Source organism: Aegilops tauschii, chromosome 3 (assembly GCF_002575655.3).
Source record: "Aegilops tauschii subsp. strangulata cultivar AL8/78 chromosome 3, Aet v6.0, whole genome shotgun sequence".
NCBI classification, from domain to species: Eukaryota; Viridiplantae; Streptophyta; class Magnoliopsida; order Poales; family Poaceae; genus Aegilops; species Aegilops tauschii.
In genome coordinates, this window is record NC_053037.3 from 592,191,254 (window position 1) to 592,210,619 (window position 19,366).

Sequence of the window (19,366 nt, forward strand, 5' to 3'; positions counted from 1 at the left end):
AAGTTTCCGGTTAATACAATTCTAGCATGAATAATAAACATTTATCATGAAATAAGGAAATAAATAATAACTTTATTATTGCCTCTAGGGCATATTTCCTTCACTACGTACGGAGCAAAATGAGTGAATCTACACTCTAAACAAGGTCTATATACATCCGTATGTAGTCCATATTGAAATCTCTAAAAAGACTTATATTTAGGAACGGAGGGAGTATAAGTTTGACATCCCGATTGACATATTTCAGTATGTTTGATCGATCTGAAACATGCGAAAAGTCTTTTCAGCTTAAACTGCATTTTCTGCTTTTTGTGTCGAGACGTCGAAATGACATCTGAGTACATGAGCAAGGGCTGAAGGGAGCTGTAGCTCTATCTGACATCCCTTGCAATGTCAGAGGATCTTGTTCCCACCTTTGAAGTCCTCCCTGGGCTAAATTATTGTGTTGCTTTTAGGGCTGATTAGACTGTAAAAATATCTGGTTAGTCAGAGGTGTTTGTCTATATTTATTCTGGTAGGTGGGTGCTGGTGTGTAATTATATGTCACTGTTGGGTAGAAACTGCAGGAACTATTTTTACAGGGATGTATATAGATAAAGCGTGGGGTTTTACATAATGTTTGGCAGTGCATTTATACAAAATATCGTGCAGCATAAAAAGGCATATTTCAGTCTTTAGGAATATGTCGAATTGTTTTTGTGCACCATACAGAGCATCTGTAGCTGCCAATGTTACTTCCATAAAAGGCTCCAGACTTATCAGTGCCATGAGTTCTGACGCTCACGCTGCAGAATGAGCTGAGAATAAATTCTATTACCTCAGGTGAATATACTAGATTGCATGGCAAGCCAGTTATTTCCAATTCTGCCTGATTAGTAAGTGAGTATCCGGTTGACTGAAAGTCTGTAGTCCAAGGCTGAATTTGCACACGCTGGGCTTGTATTTCTGTTTTTAAAACTGTGCCTAGTGATTGGTACAGCGAGTGGGATGGCGTTAATCTGGACGGGGTCTATGGGTGATCAATAAGGCTCATGGCCTGCCTCCTCTCCTAGAGCCACAATAAAAAGAGAGTTCTGGAGCTGTCCCCTGTGGGATTTGTAAAACTTAATGTTGATGTATCTTTTGACCATGATCAACTTAGGGGCACTGTTGGGGCGGTCCTCAGGGCCTCAGGGATGATAAAGGTAAATTCATTGCAGGGGGAATGGGAAGATAGACTGGTGCGCAGATGTCCTGGCGGCTGAAGCTCTGGCTCTCAGATTCGGGTTGTCTCTTGCGCAAAAGGCGGGATGCAATCATCTTGTCATTAATTCTGACAATATGGAGATTATCAACACTGAAGAGCGGAGGATGTTTTGCGGGAGTGGCGGCATCGGTTTTTGACGACTGCTATCATTTGGCATGCGATTTTACTATTTCTAGATTCGAACATTGTAATAGAGAAGCAAATAAGGTAGCTCATGAACTGATTGGGTTCACTAGAATTTCATCGATTTTTGATTGGTTTGAGAAACCTTCGAATGAAATTGTAGCCCTACTCATTGGTGATGTATTTATTATATCTATTGAATAAAGTTTGTGGGGGCGGGGGGGGGGGGGGGGGAGGGGGGGGGGGGTTGATTAAGAAAAAGGCTCATGGCCTACATCAACGGTTCACATTGCACATAGTGAGCGCGTTGATCTACCATTTTCCATTCGTGGGAGAGTGGACGCCATAATTTGTGTTATAAGGGGTACGCTTCCGCACCGCCCCCGCCAAATTATAAAATTAAACTTTTTGTTGAATCTTCTAGTTATGAAATTCAGCTGTGTTTCACTTTAAATTATCCTTGGTACAAACTTTGTTTTGAATTCAATTGAAGCCAGTTAGTGTTATGTTAATGAAAAATACTTAGTGCCAGGATTCAAGACCGGTTTTCCAATCAACTTTTTTGCCTGAGATATAAGATTGGTTAATCAGATTATTGTTGTCTTGGTATTAAGATTTTGTTTACCCAGCCCCTGAAATTGTCGCCTGCCGGGGATATAAGATTTGGTTTGATGCTTATGCCCAAAAGAACACACAACCAAAATAAAGATTTGTGATGGAAAATATGAAATAATGGCATCATGCTCCACAGATCGCGTGATAGCGTGAGCCGGCGTATTAGAGGCTCAATTACATGAATAATAAAGGAAACTCAAACAAACTTCAACGCTAACAACCTCATGTCATGGATAACAGCACTAGTAGCCGTACTGATTAGCTCCAGAATACCGTCAGCAAGAGTAACCGGATAAAACATATCAGGCGGCCACAACATCAGCATCCAGAAACACATCCAGCCTTTCTTCTGTATCTCTTATAAGGGAAAATCTTTGTTACTTCCGTCTTTTTTTACCATAAAATAAATATTCTGTACTCGTCACGACATAGAAACTGTAATTGTCCAGAGTCCAGACTTCACAGTGGAACCCCAGAGGAAAATACAAATACAACAAGAATTTCTTTAAGGCATACCATGCCACATCAAAGGAGAACTCCAGTGCGTGTGATTGCGGTGGCAGCTAAATAATTTAGACCCTACCGCCCCTCTACTACTGTAAGAGTCTCCGTATCCACAGAGTCCTGGCTGTAGTCTGCTCTCTTTGCTACCTTATTTCTCCGAGAAAAATACAGCGGCTTATCAGGCGTTGCAAGTGGTGTGCTTCTACTCTCCAAGGTTGTTAAAATAGCTGACATTGGTGGTCTCGCATCCGGGTCATCCTGAACACACAAGAGCCCGACATGAATGCAACACAAAACTTCTTCATCTGAGCAGCTCTCTGAAACAGATGGATCCACAAGATCTTTTGCCAGCCCTTCCCTCCATAGACTCCATGCCTGAATAAATTGAATCAAAAGAATTTAAGTCATGTGGTCAAGGCATTCCGGACATTGCTATGGTAAATCATAATCTTACATATATTATAAGGTTGGGGAACTCCTTGATGTTCTGCATTGAGCTTATCCTTAGACCACTTACAGTTTCCAAGAGCAATACCCCGAAGCTATAGACATCAGACTTCACAGAAAAGAGGCCTTCCATTGCATATTCCGGAGACATATAACCGCTGGATAAACCATATCATCAGCAAGACTTGCATGTTTCGAGTTGAGTTTAACTATGTATGACTTTAATGAATAACTACACGCAAGATAGTAATCCTACTTACTATGTTCCGACAACTCGGTTAGTGTTTGCTTGTTGCTCGTCTCCACCAAAGATTCTTGCCATGCCAAAATCAGATATCTTGGGATTCATGTCTCCATCTAGCAAAATGTTGCTTGTTTTGAGATCCCTATGAATTATCATCAGTCTTGAATCTTGATGGAGATAGAGTAGCCCTCTAGCCACTCCTTTTAATATATTGAATCGTGCCGGCCAATGAAGCATTGGCTTCTTTTCAGAATCTGCAATAATAGTATGGGATTATGATTTCAGATGTGGCATCAAATGATTTTGGACTGATTAATTTGTGGTCAGAACATACTGAAAAGGAAGATGTCCAGGCTTTTGTTTGGTAGATACTCATAAATAAGTAGCTTTTCATCGCCCTGCACACAATAACAGAGAAGCCTTACAAGGTTTTTGTGTTGTAGTTTAGCAATCACAACTACTTCATTCCTGAATTCTATTACCCCCTGCCTAGAACCTCTACTCAGCCTTTTAACAGCAACTTCTTTGTTGCCATGTAAGAGCCCCTGCATTATAGCAACGGGGAGAAAATTAAGGTTACAAAATAGTATGGTTCAGTTTTCAATCACAGCAACAAGTGGCAAAATTTTCATATGTCGATGCAATTAGGGGCACACTGTAGAGTTTATATTTACCTTGTAAACTTTGCCAAAGCCGCCTTCTCCGAGTAAATTGTACATAGAGAAGTTGTTTGTTGCATCGACTATTTCCTCAAAGCTAATAAACGGAAATTCATGAGTCTCCTCTCCAAGTCCATCACTAATGCGCAAATCCCCCATCATCAGTCTCTTCAGTCTTCCTTTTTTGTCATGTTTGCCTAAGAGAAATATCATGTTTGTCATCTTAAAAAGGCCACAATATGTGTCCTCCAAACTGCTTCAAGAATTAAATCAATGGACTACCTTTAAACTTGCGGAACCATACAAGGCATGCCAATAGAAGTATCAGCAACACAATTGCTGAAATTGCTGGTATAACTTTTATTACGATGCTCTTTCGCCCTTTGCCTGAAAAGGAACGATGCTATGAGGTTTAATTTATTGCAAAACTTTACTTTAATAGTGTTATCTAAGTATCACGAGTAACCTAGCTAATTGCATCAGGAATGTTTTAGATGTGCACTTGGGCTCACTACCTGTACCGCCATTTTGGCATATTAAATGCATTGACATATATACATGGTACAAACACGAACAAAATGACAACATCATGGAGATAGCACATACTGTCGAATAGTTTGAATACTGAAAGCATAGGTTTTCGGTTTAGCATGTTAGGATTCTGAGAATTAATGCCCTCTAGTGATTTTGCTGCCTGTAGTGGTGGAGCCAAAGTGTCAGCAACTCACAATTTATTAGCAAGTTAAAGCAGCAAGTTGTCATGCTCTGCTTCTTATGTTACACGCAAATTCTTAAACTGAAACATTCATGGACATAAACAAGAGCAATAGAAAGAGGAATGTACTTGACAAGGCAGTAAGCCGGAGATACAGGTTCTCATTGCCGACGGCGCCACCCTTCTCCACGTCAATCAGCTCCCCGGTCCACAGCAGGCACCTTGTTGCATCCCCATCAATGTTGCTGGTGCTTAGATTAGCATAAGCATACGCTAAACATGAGCAATTTTTGCTGCACTCAACTGCACAGTCATCATAGCTTTTATTCCATAGGCGTACAAATTTGTCTGGCACCTTCATTGCTGGCAAGGTCAAGAAACTGTCCTCTCCACCACACTGCAGTTCCTCCTTTCGCCGGCAACCATGAGAAAAATTGCCTCTAACCCACTCTGTTTTGTTACTAGGGTCAAATCCATCAAGGCACTTGCATGTGGGAGTTGCCTCTGTGTTGTCGCAGTAGCCATATGCACCACAATATCCATAGAGATTGCACTGGTAAGCTGGCAACTGTTCAACGGCGGTCCAATCTGTCAAGCTGGTATTCCATCTCAACAGCATTGTCTTTCCGGAGTAGTCAACCTTGTAAATTATCCTGGAGGAGCCATCTGATAGTCCAAATGTTGCATAGGCCTCACCATCGGTGCCCTTGTTAACTGTCAAATACATGAGTGGACTAACGGTCTGGAGGCCCACGTTGGAGGATACATATCCGTTCCACACAGTGGCACGGAAGTATGGCACTGACCCATCCCAGACGAAGAACTGTAGGGGAGTGTCAAGGTCGTTCCCACCAGAGAACCTGCCTGTTGAAGGGTCTTCAGGGCCCTTCCAAGAGATCATCCGCCATGGTGGGTGTGTCTTGTGGGTCGTCCGCATGGGCATGCCAGGAAGGACGACGTCGCTTGGGTTTTTGAAGCTCTGCCATAACATGGCACCGTCTGATGATAGGACTACAAGATTGCCACTGTTGAGAAGTTTGGCTGAAGAGTTGCTGCCAGTAATTGTGTTTGCCATCCAAAGTATGTGGCGGCCATTGGTTTGAGACAACACAAGGCTCGAGCTGTTGGTCATAGAAAGCACCGCGGATGAAGCATCGGTGATCGGATTATCGCGGTTGGCAACCCAGACAACAGTGTGCAATGGGATATCGTTGAACCATATGCCAACATACATATTTTTAGTTGAGTTTGAGGGGGTAAAGAAGCCTAAGGCGAACGAACCTTGATCCGAGGTGAGAGTTTTTCCAGGAGTAAGACCCATGCCAGGGACAAGCACGCTGTCAGGTGCGCAGAGAAGCACTGAACTGAAGGGCCAAGGAATCAGGAGCGTGATGATGATCAAGTGTAGAGTAGGAAGGTGCATGCTTACAGCAGGATCAGAGAAGGTGATAAGATTGGGTGGAGAAGATTGAGGAAAATCGACAATGAACTACAAAAACTAAACTTACAATTGAAATAGGTGAACTGCTGTTCCATTTTAGTCAAGGCAATAGTTAAGAACTTGAGACAGACAGCTAATGAAGTGTGAACAGAGGGACAGTTTTTCAAATACTGCATGGTTCCAGTGGTAGAATGGGTCCTAATACTATCATCATCATCGTATCAACTTCAAAGTTGTAAATGCCAGAAAGGTACAACACCTTCCTGTCATTTACCACTCTCAAGAAGCTGATAGTGATATACTTGGATCCATTCCACCACTCCAACAATGCGGTACTTGAAAAGCTGTCCTCTGTCGACACTTCACTGCCTATCTTCGTAGAAAAATCACATTTGACTTCAACTTGGGGTTTCAAGGGGCCATCATGTGGACTCTCTCAGTCTTGACTTTTGCACGTGTAAGTCATAAGATGCATCTTTATCTTGGCAAAGAAAACCCTTGAGAATAAGGCATTAAACGAGCTTTCTCTGTACTCAATAAGATTTTCAGTACCTTTCTTCCAATTTTCTGTCCATGGGCATTCATATTGCAATAAGAAGTTGCACCTACACACTTGGCTTTGGCCCTGCTAAGTCCCATTAGCAGTTGATAATGTCACTGCTGATATTTTTTCATGTGCAGCTGGGAACTTACCGTTGTTGCAGGATATATTGACCTCTGAAACAAGAATTTAAATTTATGAAACCAGGTATACCTGCAAGATGGACGATCCATATTTGTTAACCAAGCATTTACATCATCAAACAAAAACTAAAATGAGTGAGTAGCTGCAGTACCATTCAGTGTCAGGAATCCACACATTACTTCACCCAATTGCAGTGTGCTATCACTAGGAGCCTCTGCATTAGACCTTATAAGGCAGTTGCAAACTGACCCTAATGCTTAAATGAAGTAAATCAAATGCAGTCGACCAAAAAAGGCATTTAATTAACAATGTTTGCCGTACACACGCTGGATCGCATTAGAAGAAGTTGGTTCAACAGTAATCACAGAAAGAAACACCGTACAATTTGGGATCATTACAGAGCATGAGATCCTCCAAGGCACACCTCAAGCAGAAGGTAGTGGCAAATCATAACATTCCTTGGCCATGTGAATGCACTGTAACCAATGTAGAACCTCCACATTAGGGTCCTCCTCTAGAACCACGTCTCTAGCAGCAATCTGAATTGCACCACGGTACATGACAATCCTCCCACGAACCCTCAACAGGGTGCCCAGGCGTACCACCTCCGACATTTTCGATGCCATCTCTCCAGTTGGATCAGAATCGGATGAACTGTTTGCATTCAGGTACTGGTGGTTCAGCCACAGGACACATGGCACACAGCAGTGCCATCATCAACCAGGAAGCGCAGAAACTTCTCCCTGCGGTCACGTGAAACAACGACCCCGACAACCTCGGCACGAGCAACTGTATGGCCACAGCGAACAAAGGAAGGAGGCGATGTATGTTGGGGAGTCAGCGTGAGAAGGTCGGCAGCCAGAAGTTTGATGTGCACATGATGAAGGGAGTCCATGATGAGCCTGCATACAACCAATGACATGAGGCAATGAAGTTCAGAGAAGAGATCTAACTAGAGCTTGACATTTTCATCATACATGAGGAAAATATAAACAAAAAAGCTATATATATGATTGGCAGAGCCAGGATTCAAGCAAGCCCGGGCTAAAAGTTTAGTGCTTATAACTAACCAGAAACGCATCCCATATCACGGCATAGAAGCTCAATAGTTTAACACACATGATGAAAAGTTAAGCAAAAAGCTTTATAAATTATTGGCGGAGCCAGGATTCAAGCAGGCCGGGCTAAAAGTTTAACGCTTATAACAAACCAGAAAATTATCCCAATAGCTCAATTGCACAGCTATGGTAGAATTAGAAATCGACATTTAACGATCCAGAAAAATAGATAAACATGACCAAAATTACGAATAACAAAAGATAATATTATTCAAACAGAGTTAAACGCGAGGTTTCAGATTCTGCAGCAAACCATGGTGATGCTCCAGTCCTGAGCCGCCGCATCGTGAGAAGCAGATCAGTGTGGGGAGAAAACCAGCACGCAATTTTTCAAGGAAACCGCACACTGATAAATCTAACACACAGGGTGAACGGTTGACTTGAATTCATTGAAGTTCAGAACAGGGATACATAGAGCTCTGCTTGTAGCAGTTACAGAACCAAACGTGTACTGAATCATGCATCGTGGGCAGCTACAGGCTAATGCTAAGTCACAGAATGACTGAAGGTGACAAGCTAATGTTACAGTACAGCACTGAATCGATGTGTATCCTTCTTCTTTTTTCAGTGGGCGCAACAAAATCAAAATGTTTGCAATACACGAATTCAAATGAATAAAATTCACCTTGCCCTTGCTCTGGAATTTACAGTAGACACAGCAGACGCCTGCCCGTGGAAGTGGAGAGGCCTGGACAGCCTGAGCCCCGAGGACGACCGGGCGAGGCAATTCACGGGCTCCGAGCGGCCGACACGGTCTTGACGACGCGCGGGGCACGGGGGAGTGAGCACTGGATGGTGCGGGATTGCGGCGGACAGCGTCTAGTGGCGGCGCCGGCACGCCGGCGAGGCTAGGCTCCGGCCGGCCGCGCGCCGCACCGTTGGCGGTAGGGTTCAGACTTCAGAGGTACAGGCCGGCGCTGTGCTGGGAGCAGAATTGCAGAAAGGAGCTGCGCTGGGCGTACTGGGCTGGCTTCCGATTCGGATGCATCAGCCGAGTGTGTGTATGGGCCAGTTGAATGCGCTTCAAGGGACTACCTGGGCCAGAAGGGAAAGCAGCTTCAGGTTTAGCCCAGGGATCCGCGGGGGGCAGAGCCCAACCCTTAAAAAAACAATTTGGTGCCCAAACTGGTAGGGAGAAGTTAAAAAAAAATGGTTGGGAAAAAATCGAAAAGAATAGCAGAGCAATTTCAGAAGTTATTTTTTTACAATATAAACAGGTATGTGCCCTGACTATCATGCACATTTTTATGGACAAATGATTTTTGTATTGCCATGCGCAGAAGAAAACGTCAATGCTCTAGAAATGCTATTTTTAAAGCATGCTAGAGCATCGGCTTTTTCCCGCAGACCACTATGAATGTCGTTTGTTGATGAGAATGTGCACACTGTCAGACACATGTTTATTCGCAAAAAAAAAAGACACATGTTACCTGTCAAAAACATTCAGATATTGTAGAAATGTTTTGGTACTTTTTTGAATTTTTTTTCAATCGGGCTACATGAGCCCGGGCTCAACTTTAAATATCCACCCCCAAACTACTTTCACCCAACCTTTCTCACTCTGGAGATGCACCCCCTCTAAACTATTTTTTTACTAAAATAAACAACTCTTTTGGTACAACTAACCTCTTAAAACAATCAAACCATTAATTTATATCCCCTGAGCATGCTTTGTCAACCGGTTAAGGCCCTATTTCATTCGGCACTTCTCTTGTTTCACGGTCTCCCCAATATGCTATCCTCTGTCTCGTCCTTCACCTCATATTGCGAGAGACGGCGAGACCCACTCACCCCCCCACCCCCCCCCCCCCCCCCCCCCCCAAAAAAATTTCTTGTTTATTAAGGAATCTGCATGACCTCCTCCTTTACCCTGATTTATAGGGTTCATCCGGTGGCACCGACAAAGAGTGCAAAGGATCCAAATTTGGCCATGGGGGCGAGGTCAGGTTTGTCGAGTGTGATACCGATGCCAAGAAGTACCTATCTGCACCATGTGGCCACAAATCGGACAGGATGCATTTCCTTCCATGACTGGTTTTGCCACTCTTGCGGACAAAGGGGGCATCTACCTAGCACTAGGCCCATGTCTATAGCACTCGCGGTCAATGAACTTGTCACATGAGAACACTTTGGTCGCAAACTAAGGGCCTCTTTGATTCGTAGGATTTTGAAAATGTAGGAATAGGAAAATTATAGGGTTGGAGTGGAATGCCCAGTTGAATCCTATAGGATTAGCAATGAATGTTTGATGCCACAGGAAAAACAAAAGAATTATAAAAAGAGGTTGGGGTGGATGTTAGATTTCCTATGAAATGTAGTAAGATTTCATAGAAAAAATTCCTATAGAATCCAATTCTATAAATCAAAGGACCAACATAGGAAAGAATCCTAAGGATTTCAATCCTTCAGAAATCCTATAAAATTCCTTTGAATCAAAGGAGCCCTAAACTTGGCATGTGGGTTCGTACGAGTCCAAATTCCTTGCACCAGAACGTGATTTGCCATAGTGGAACCTGAAGTCGCACAAGGGGCGAAGTGGAAGGGGTTTTCTGCAAGATTAACAGCCATAATTTTGTTTTTTTGTTTTTCTTGAAACGGACAGCCATAATTTTGTAGAAACGACCTTCAAATCTCTTTGTCTTTGTTGCCCTCTCGCTCTACCCTTCTTTTCTCTTTGTGGCCGGCCTACCTAGTGACTTCTTTTCTAAGATTGACCTACACCTAGCGACTTGATGTAACCAGTTCACTAGTAGAAAACTGGGCTTTGGTCACAGGGCAATATTCACATTAGTCCCGGTTCAGTCATGAACCGGGACTAATGTGAGCATTGGTCCCGGTTCGTGCGGCCAGGGGCCTGCCGGGCCTCGTGGGGGCATTGGTCCCGGTTCGTTCGGACCCTTTGGTCCCGGTTGGTGGGACAAATCGGGACCAATGGGCCACGCTCCTGGCCCACCACCCTTTAGTCCCGGTTCATACCACAAACCGGGACTAAAGGGCTGGTCCTAGTTGCGGCCAGTGTTTAGTCCCACCTCGCCAACCGAAGGGCGCTCACACCAGTTTATAAGTCCGTCCCTCTCTGCCTTGTTGAGCTTCTCTTAAAGTGAAAATAGATGCCCTTATACAGGGAATTTGACCTAAATTCACAGTAAATTTCATAGAAATTTATTATGAATTTAGGTTGAATTTCCTCTATAAGCGCATCTATGTTCATTTTTTATAGTAAATAAAATAAATAAACCTTAATAAAATAAATAAAAATTAATAAACCTTAATAAAATAAAATAAAATAAACTATAGTAACTAAAATAAATAAACCTTAATAAATTAAATAAAAATAGCAGCAGTAAAATAAATAAAAATAGCAGCAGTAAAATAAATAAAAATAAAATAATTAAAGTAAAATACATAAGTAATTAGAAATAAAATAAATAAGTTTTTTGTTGTAAGTAGAAACAAAACAAAACAAATAAAGCAAAAGAGAAAACGAAAAACAGAGAAAAAAATTATGCCACCTACTAGGCCACCACGGCCTGAATACGACTTGAAACCCATCCGTGGGCCAGGATTCAGGCCCGCAGAAGGCCCAGTAGGCCCCACAGGCAAAGATAACGGTTAGGCCCGAAAGCCTGCTGTTGAGAGGAGCTCGAGAGGGTGGGCGCAGATGCGCTTATAAACCACTCTCGAGCCCTCTCAACTAGCGAGGTGGGACTAAACTTTTGACGCGGGGCAGCACAAGGCCTTTGGTCCCGGTTGGTGCCACCAACCGGGACGAAAGGGGGCATTGGTCCCGGTTGGTGCCACCAACCGGGACCAAAGGCCTTTGGTCCCGGTTGGTGCCACGAACCGGGACCAAAGAGTTCCCTATATATATCCCATCGCCACAGCAGAGCACTCCACAGTGCTCTATTTTTTCTGGCCGGCGAGGGGAGGGCATTTGGGTGCTCTAGCTCACCTCCTATGCACATGAGGTGTGCGATGAAATGTCTGAGCCACACTAGTTAATCTTTCTCCTCTCGAAACTCAACCTCCGAGCTCCATTTTCCCCGAGATTTGTCTAGGTTTAGCGGTCCGTCACGTCCCGTCCCCATCTTCACCGCCGTCGATCGCCCGCGCCGATCTCGTCGCCAGCACCACCGTGGAGCCTCTTGTTCTTATCTTCTTTCTGAAAGGAAAAAAATTCTTACTTTAGATAGTTACTTGTCTAATTTTGTTACTTTTATTATTCCTTCTTATTACATAGTGCGATGGTTCTGGTATCCGCCCCCGTCGGCCCTCGTCCTGTCTATGGCGCAATGGCAGAACTTCAAAGTCAAGGCGGCTGTTGGCTCTGTTTTACCTCCTGAACCCGGCGCAACCTACCATTGCCGGCCGATTCCAGAAGGATATGCTAGGGTGATGGTGGATGAAATAACGGAGGGATTTGAGGACTTCCAGCTTGACCACCCTACCGGTGAAGGGGAGACTCGGCTGGGTTTAGCTCTGAAGACTCCGTGCCTATGGCGGAAGGAGCTCATCAACCTTCCGAACTGGATGGCTCCGGCGAGTAAGGGCAGTCCGCCTCCTCCTCCGCCTCCTCCTCCGGCGAGTGATCAGGGCACTCAGCCTCCTTCTCCGGCGCGTGGCGGCACTCCGCCTCCTCCTCCGCCTCCTTCTCCGGCGAGTGATCAGGGCACTCAGCCTCCTTCTCCGGCGCGTGGTGGCACTCCGCCTCCTTCTCCGCCTGCGCCGGCGCGCCACAGCAGCCAGCCTCCTCCTTCTCCGCCTCGTCAGCAAGGGCGGAAGAGACCCGCCACCACTGCAGCTGCTCCGGCGCGTCGTAGTCCTTCTCCTCCGCCTCGTAAGCAAGGAAAGAAGACAGCCGCAGCCGCTCCGTCTGCTCTGCCGGCGTCTAGCAGTACAGCTGCCAGAGGCGGGAGGCAATACAGATTCGGTCCTTCTTTGAAGACTCCAGAGAAGTTACCATACGAGAGGACCGAGGAGGAAACCAGGAAGATCGTGCGAGCCGAAGTGACAAACTTCTTTGAAGGGGTGAAAGCAAAGAAACATCCACCTCCGGAGGAGAAGGTAGATCCGGTGAAAGCAAAGCGCACTCTGGCTGCCCTGACAAAACCACCAAAGTCTCCGCCGAGAGGCAACTATGAGCGCATTCTTGCAAAGACATATGCCGAAGCGGAGCGGTCGGGAAGTACTGTCAGTGATCAAAGGTTAAAAGAACGATGAGCTGGGAAAAAAATTGCCCAGCTCGGCGAACAAGCGAACCAATCGTGCCCCCCGCTCAAGGTGTCAAAAGACATCGTCGCTAATGATCCGAGGATGGTGCCCGGTTATAGCAATCTTGGAGATTACCTGCCCGACGATGTACATTATGAAATCATGGAGGTGGACGAACACAAATACCTTTACGGGAAGCCTCTCGTCAAAGATGAAAGATCTCTAACAACGATGATGCGAAGATTACATGATTGGTACATGAAAACCTGCAGAGAGTCTGATGGGACGAGTACTTTGACGCTGAGAGTTAAACCGGAGCATGACCTCGTTGGAATTGAACTGCTGAATGTTCTATTTGAGGATTTCTTCCAGTTTTACAATCAAAAGGCCCTCGATAAAACAACGATCACTTGCTACTGTCTGTAAGTAGTACTACTTCTGTCATTAAGTCTCTCTATATAGGTCAGCTCTTTCATTGCATGTATTTATAATTATCCTCACTATATTATGCAGATTGAAGATCGCCGAATTGAAGAAAAGACAAATCGGTAATATTGGGTTCATTAACACAAATCTCATAGATGCATATACGGTTGAAAACATCCCAAAGAAGCCGAGGCCAACTTGCTACAATCGTTGGTATTAAATCAAAACAAAGATATAATACTCTTTCCTTACAACTTCAAGTGAGTGTTACTGTCTTGTGCATATTCGGTTTCCCTTATTATTCCAGGTTATGGTAATGTAATTGATGACTTATGCATGCATGCGCAGCTTCCACTATATTCTCCTAGAGATTAAGCTTGAGCAGGGAGTAGTAACCGTCTTAGACTCGAGACGAAAAGATCCCCAGGACTATGAGAACATGACTCAAATGCTCGAGAAGTAAGTTAAATCGATCATTATCCACCATATCAGCAACTTTGTTCATTTCCTGATATCAAGTAATTGTTTTCTTTGTCTGGCAGGGTTTGGAGAAAATTCACCACAAAAGCTCCGGGACTGCCGAAGAAGCTGCAATTTAAACACCCGAAAGTAAGTACTATAGTAGCATGTTCCGCGCATCTCCTAGTGATTCAAGCGCTAGTTTTATCAATACCATTTAGCATGCTTGCTTATCAGTTTGATTGACCTCTATTTCTTGTAAAGTGGTTGTGGCAGGAACCCGGGAATAATTACTGTGGATACTACGTTTGCGAGTCCATCCGCTACACGACCCGTGAGCGGGGCTACTCTGAAGAACAATATGAAGTGCGTAAGCAATAATATTCACAATTTTATTTTATTACCATCATTTGTGTTGAGTTTCATTTATTCATATATATATGTATTGACCCCCTTCTTCAAATTAGATGTTTCGGAAGCGGGATGAACTCCTAGCACCAGATCGTATGCGAGGAATTCAAGAGGAATTGGCGGCATTCTTCCTTGACCACGTGATCGCTGAAAACGGAGAATACTATGTGGACCCTGTGTTCTTACAATTTAATTGGGAGATTGTATTGTAAGAGATAAGTATTGTATATATGTAGCCGGTAGTGTCGGATAGATATACGAGAACTTGTTGTTCGACCAATCTCTCGGAGAAGGAGAGGTGGTCGATATCACTTCTCTCTGTATGCATATGTTCATGACGATCTTCTGTTTCCTTCATTTGATTACTAGCTAGCGTGTCTAGTCCTCTCCATACATATATAGTACGTAGCGTCGACCAAGCACAAAGATAAGAGAGGACACTTCTCTCTATTAATTAGCTAGCTAACACAATATATGAAACACCTAAATTAACCCCCCAACCCCCCCTTTAAAAAAACAAACAAAAACCCCAGCCCCTGAAATGCTGATGCGTGGATGCCTATTGGCACCAACCGGGACAAAAGACCCTGCCTATTGGTCCTGGTTGGTGGCACCAACCGGGACCAAAGGCCCCCTACCTGGGCTGGCAGCAGCGGGCACGTGGAGGACCTTCTGTCCCGGTTAGTGTAAGAACCGGGACTAAAGGGTTAGGGCTTTAGTAACAACCCTTTAGTCCTGGTTCGAAAACCGGGACAAAAGGCCCTTACAAACCGGGGTAAAAGCCCCTTTTCCTACTAGTGGTTGCAACAATATTGCGTGCACGACCCAAATGCGGCAACCAGATTTACTTTGCACTGATTGGATTTGGACGCCCTACGATGGTGATGTAAGTCATATCCAACGGGCACCATCAGAGGATGCTTATTTTTCTCGCTCTAGCCGGCTGACACCTAGCTAGCGCTGGCCTAGCATATCATCACAATGCACTCCATAATTCGTTAGCGACACGTATTAATATAAGCAATAAAAAAAAGTTAAACGTGATTGAGGGAATGAGGGTGACCGGCCGGGCCAAGGCGTGCACGCAGCGCCAAGCTGCTGCATGCACACACAGATGCATGTGTGGAATGATCAACGACTAGGTACACAAGAAAAAGACACGTACGAGTACGACCAATCATGTGAGCAGGCGATCGGGTCTTGTAAGATTCAGCTAGCTCATCACTGTCAACTTAAATTCGATCTCATCCGCCATTGCAACATTGTCAACGGAGTATTGTGCATGCATGAGCATGAGCTTACTATACTCACATGCATAGGCGGCCAGACTTGGTCCACGAAAGATTTTTCAAGAACTAAATAATGGACATTGATGTATGTACGTACCCAACTAGTTGTCGACGAAAAGTCCAACAAGTTTCCAATTTTGTGTAATAAAACTATAAGTGAAAATCTGGCACGATAGCAGCCTCTATCATCTACTCATCGTTATGGATCATGGAATACTAAGGCTAGGATGACACCTAATTAACTAGAAAGATGGGGTGCACCTATCATCGACGATGAGATGGTGGAATAAGGAACCGTCTAATAATGCAAACATATCACATGCATGCATCTCTCCATGTATAAATAATCCTAGCTAATGGCAGCAGGGAGAGCAAAGTATCAAGTCATCAACCAGAGAATTCTGTGACCTGCTTGATCCCGCAGCTAGCCATGACGATCGGCGTCTGCTACGGCGTGGTGGCCAACAACCTCCCGCCGGCTAACGAGGTGGTGCAGCTCTACAGGTCCAAGGGCCTCACCGGCATGCGCATCTACTTCGCCGACGCCAAGGCCCTCTCCGCGCTCCGCGGCTCAGGCATCGCCCTCATCCTCGACGTCGGCGGCACCGACGTGCTGGCCAGCCTCGCCGCCAACGCCTCCAACGCGGCGAACTGGGTCCGGGACAACGTGCGGCCCTACTACCCGGCCGTGAACATCAAGTACATCGCCGCCGGCAACGAGGTCCTGGGCGGCGACACGCAGAACATCGTCCCGGCCATGCGGAACCTCAACGCGGCCCTCAATGGCGCCGGCCTCGGCGCCATCAAGGTGTCCACCTCGATCCGGTTCGACGCGGTGACCAACACCTTCCCGCCGTCCAACGGCGTGTTCGCGCAGGCCTACATGACGGACGTGGCCCGGCTCCTGGCCAGCACCGGCGCGCCGCTGCTCGCCAACGTGTACCCCTACTTCGCCTACAAGGACAACCCGCGGGACATCCAGCTGAACTACGCGACGTTCCGGCCGGGCACCACGGTGCGGGACCAGAACAACGGGCTGACCTACACGTGCCTGTTCGACGCCATGGTGGACGCCCTGGTGGCGGCGCTGGAGCGGGCCGGCGCGCCGGGGGTGAGGGTGGTGGTGTCGGAGAGCGGGTGGCCGTCGGCGAGCGGGTTCGCGGCGACGGCGGACAACGCGAGGGCGTACAACCAGGGGCTGATCGACCACGTCGGCGGGGGCACGCCCAAGAGGCCCGGCTTGCTGGAGACGTACATCTTCGCCATGTTCAACGAGAACTTCAAGACCGGGGAGCTGACCGAGAAGCACTTCGGGCTGTTCAACCCGGACAAGTCGCCGGCGTACCCCATCCAGTTCCATTAGTCTGGCTGCGTCGTCCATACATGCGCCGGCCCGTACGTACACACGTGCACTGTCAACCTAAATAAGCTGCGTATAGTGCAGGAGTGAAGTGTAACGTGGGTACAATATACGTACACGTCGACATATTGTCAGCCTAAATAAGCTGCACGTATTGCACCAGTGAAGTGTAACGAGAGTGCATCTCAGAACATCGATTCATGCAAGAGTAGTGCGACCATTCCAGGTGGTGTTATATATCGTCTGTCATGAATAAAGAGAAGGAAATTGAGGCAGTTATGAATTTTTTGTGATCCATGCATGCTTTATGTGCAGGGATTCCGTGAGTCCACGAAAACACGTCTCCCACTGAAGGAACATCACTGAAAAGCATGGAATAGATCCAAGAAGATGTGGTTCAAAAATATAGTTGAAATATGTTATATGTACTATAAAAGCAAAGGCAAAAGAACTGCAATTGTGTGTTAAGTTGTTTTCATCCGGCTGTAAATTAGCGATTCTGTAATTGTAACATGGTAGTTTTAACATTTTTTGTTATCTCATGCAGCGAAACCCCTACGGATGGACAGTGGTGAATTGTTGCTGACCAAGGCCTTCCTGCATAGATGCAATCCTCTGTATGGAGTTTTTTTTTTGCGGCAAATCCTCTGTATGGAGTTAGAGCATCTCCAACAGACGCGCTATCTTAGCCGCGTGCTGGAAAAAACAATCTCGGAGGGGCTCTTGCCCCTCCGCCATGGATCAGAGGGGAAACCCTTCTCCCATCTAGGGGGAAGGTCAAGGAAGAAGAAGAAGAAGGGGGGCTCTCTCCTCCTCTCTCCCGGTGGCGCCGGAACGCCGCCGGGGCCATCATCGTCACCGCGATCTACACCAACAAACTTCACCGCCGTCATCACCAACTCTTCCCCCCTCTATGCAGCGGTGTAACCCCTCTTTTACCCGCTGTAATATCTACTAAACATGGTGCTCAACGCTATATATTATTTCCCAATGATGTATGGCTATCCTATGATGTTTGAGTAGATCCGTTTTGTCCTATGGCTTAATTGATGATCGTGATTGGTTTGAGTTGCATGTTTTATTATTGGTGCTGTCCTATGGTGATCTCCGTGTCGTGCAAGCGTGATGGATCGCCGCTGTAGGGTTTGCAATATGTTCATGATTTGCTTATGGTGGGTGGCGTGAGTGACAGAAGCACAGACCCGAGTAAGTAGGTTGTTTGCGTATGGGAGTAAAGAGGACTTGATGCCTTATAATGCTATGGTTGGGTTTTGCCTTAATGATCTTTAGTAGTTGTGGATGCTTGCTAGAGTTCCAATCATAAGTGCATATGATCCAAGAAGAGAAAGTATGTTAGCTTATGCCTCTCCCTCAAATAAAATTGCAATAATGATTACCGGTCCAGTTATCCATTGTCTAGGAACAAATAACTTTCTCGTGACAAAAAACTCTCTACTGAAATTAACTTAGTTGTTTCTTTATCTAAACAGCCCCTAAAATTTATTTACGTTCTCTTTATTATCTTGCAAACCTATCCAACAACATCTACAAAGTACTTCTAGTTTCATACTTATTCTAGGTAAAGTGAACGTTAAGCGTGCGTAGAGTTGTATCGGTGGTCGATAGAACTTGAGGGAATATTTGTTCTACCTTTAGCTCCTCATTGGGTTCGACACTCTTACTTATCGAAAGAGGCTACAATTGATCCCCTATACTTGTGGGTTATCAAGAGCTTTTTCTGGCGCCGTTGCCGGGGAGCAATAGCGTGGGGTGAATATTCTCGTGTGTGCTTGTTTGCTTTATCACTAAGTGGATTTTATTTGCTGTTCTAAGTTGTTCTCTATCTTTAGTAATGGATATGGAACACGAATACCAAAAAAAATAGGTTTACTTGCTACTCATGGAGATGGGGAACCTCCTAAAACCCTCGATGCTCATTATGTGAAAGATATTATGCACTACTTTAATAATCCTGAGAAAACCCATTCAATTATATAATAGGAGACACGTTGGATCAACGTGAATACTTTAGGGATTATCGCTTGACTCAAAAAGGGAAACTATTATGGGATCAAATTTATATGTTGCATTGGTATGCTCGGCAACTATGCTTGAGATATGATTATACTTGTTGCTCTAGGATGAAGGCTCCACACCTTCCCTTTTCATGCAAATTTAATGATAATGAAACCTTTGCTTCTTACGCTAATGGTATATATGATTACTATGATGTGGAACGAATAGAAGAATTTGTTGCTTTTAAGGGTGCTTGTGAAATTGAATCTTTGTTTAAAGAGTTTGAAGATTTTGATGATTCAGTTTATAGACCTGAAAATTTAGCTATCCTTAAATATTGCTATGAGAATTATAAATACAATTATGATATTGATGAATTTATTGAGAAAATCTCCGC

General features: G+C 45.1%; 2 protein-coding genes and 1 pseudogene across 6 annotated transcripts; 1 reads left to right on the forward strand and 2 right to left on the reverse strand.

Annotated features, from left to right (window-relative positions):
- Window positions 1-2,342: 2,342 nt before the first annotated feature.
- On the reverse strand, window positions 2,343-8,753 carry LOC109776960 (G-type lectin S-receptor-like serine/threonine-protein kinase B120). Of its 5 annotated transcripts, XM_073511224.1 has the most exons (10): window positions 6,831-6,914; window positions 5,835-6,748; window positions 4,683-5,674; window positions 4,121-4,225; window positions 3,854-4,035; window positions 3,662-3,724; window positions 3,514-3,577; window positions 3,196-3,433; window positions 2,943-3,093; window positions 2,343-2,863 (listed from the first exon to the last, which is right to left on the reverse strand). In XM_073511224.1, exons 3-10 carry the CDS (start codon window positions 5,626-5,628, stop codon window positions 2,564-2,566), a joined length of 2,049 nt encoding a protein of 682 aa, XP_073367325.1. In that variant the 5' UTR covers window positions 5,629-5,674; window positions 5,835-6,748; window positions 6,831-6,914; the 3' UTR covers window positions 2,343-2,563. The 5 variants fall into 5 exon arrangements, with proteins under 5 accessions (XP_073367325.1, XP_073367323.1, XP_073367324.1 ...); XM_073511222.1 differs by adding an exon at window positions 8,423-8,753 and having other exon boundaries at window positions 3,514-3,724; window positions 4,683-6,748; window positions 6,831-7,581; XM_073511223.1 differs by having other exon boundaries at window positions 3,514-3,724.
- On the reverse strand, window positions 6,956-7,574 carry LOC120962039 (CST complex subunit STN1-like; annotated as a pseudogene).
- A 7,074-nt stretch (window positions 8,754-15,827) lies between the features above and the next one.
- On the forward strand, window positions 15,828-17,232 carry LOC109778462 (glucan endo-1,3-beta-glucosidase GI). The gene has a single exon (XM_020337020.3). It carries the CDS (start codon window positions 16,024-16,026, stop codon window positions 16,954-16,956), a length of 933 nt encoding a protein of 310 aa, XP_020192609.1. The 5' UTR covers window positions 15,828-16,023; the 3' UTR covers window positions 16,957-17,232.
- Window positions 17,233-19,366: the final 2,134 nt, after the last annotated feature.

What these genes read in the sequence shown, in the direction of transcription:
- LOC109776960 (XM_073511222.1), bottom strand. Translation starts at nt 5,976, where the DNA reads ATGCACCTTCCTACTCTACACTTGATCATCATCACGCTCCTGATTCCT. An exon ending in CCTGGACATCTTCCTTTTCA is followed by an intron (nt 3,434 to 3,513) that starts GTATGTTCTGAC and finishes CTATTATTGCAG; the next exon opens with ATTCTGAAAAGAAGCCAATG. An exon ending in TCCCCAACCTTATAATATAT is followed by an intron (nt 2,864 to 2,942) that starts GTAAGATTATGA and finishes CAATTTATTCAG; the next exon opens with GCATGGAGTCTATGGAGGGA.
- LOC109778462 (XM_020337020.3), top strand. Translation starts at nt 16,024, where the DNA reads ATGACGATCGGCGTCTGCTACGGCGTGGTGGCCAACAACCTCCCGCCG.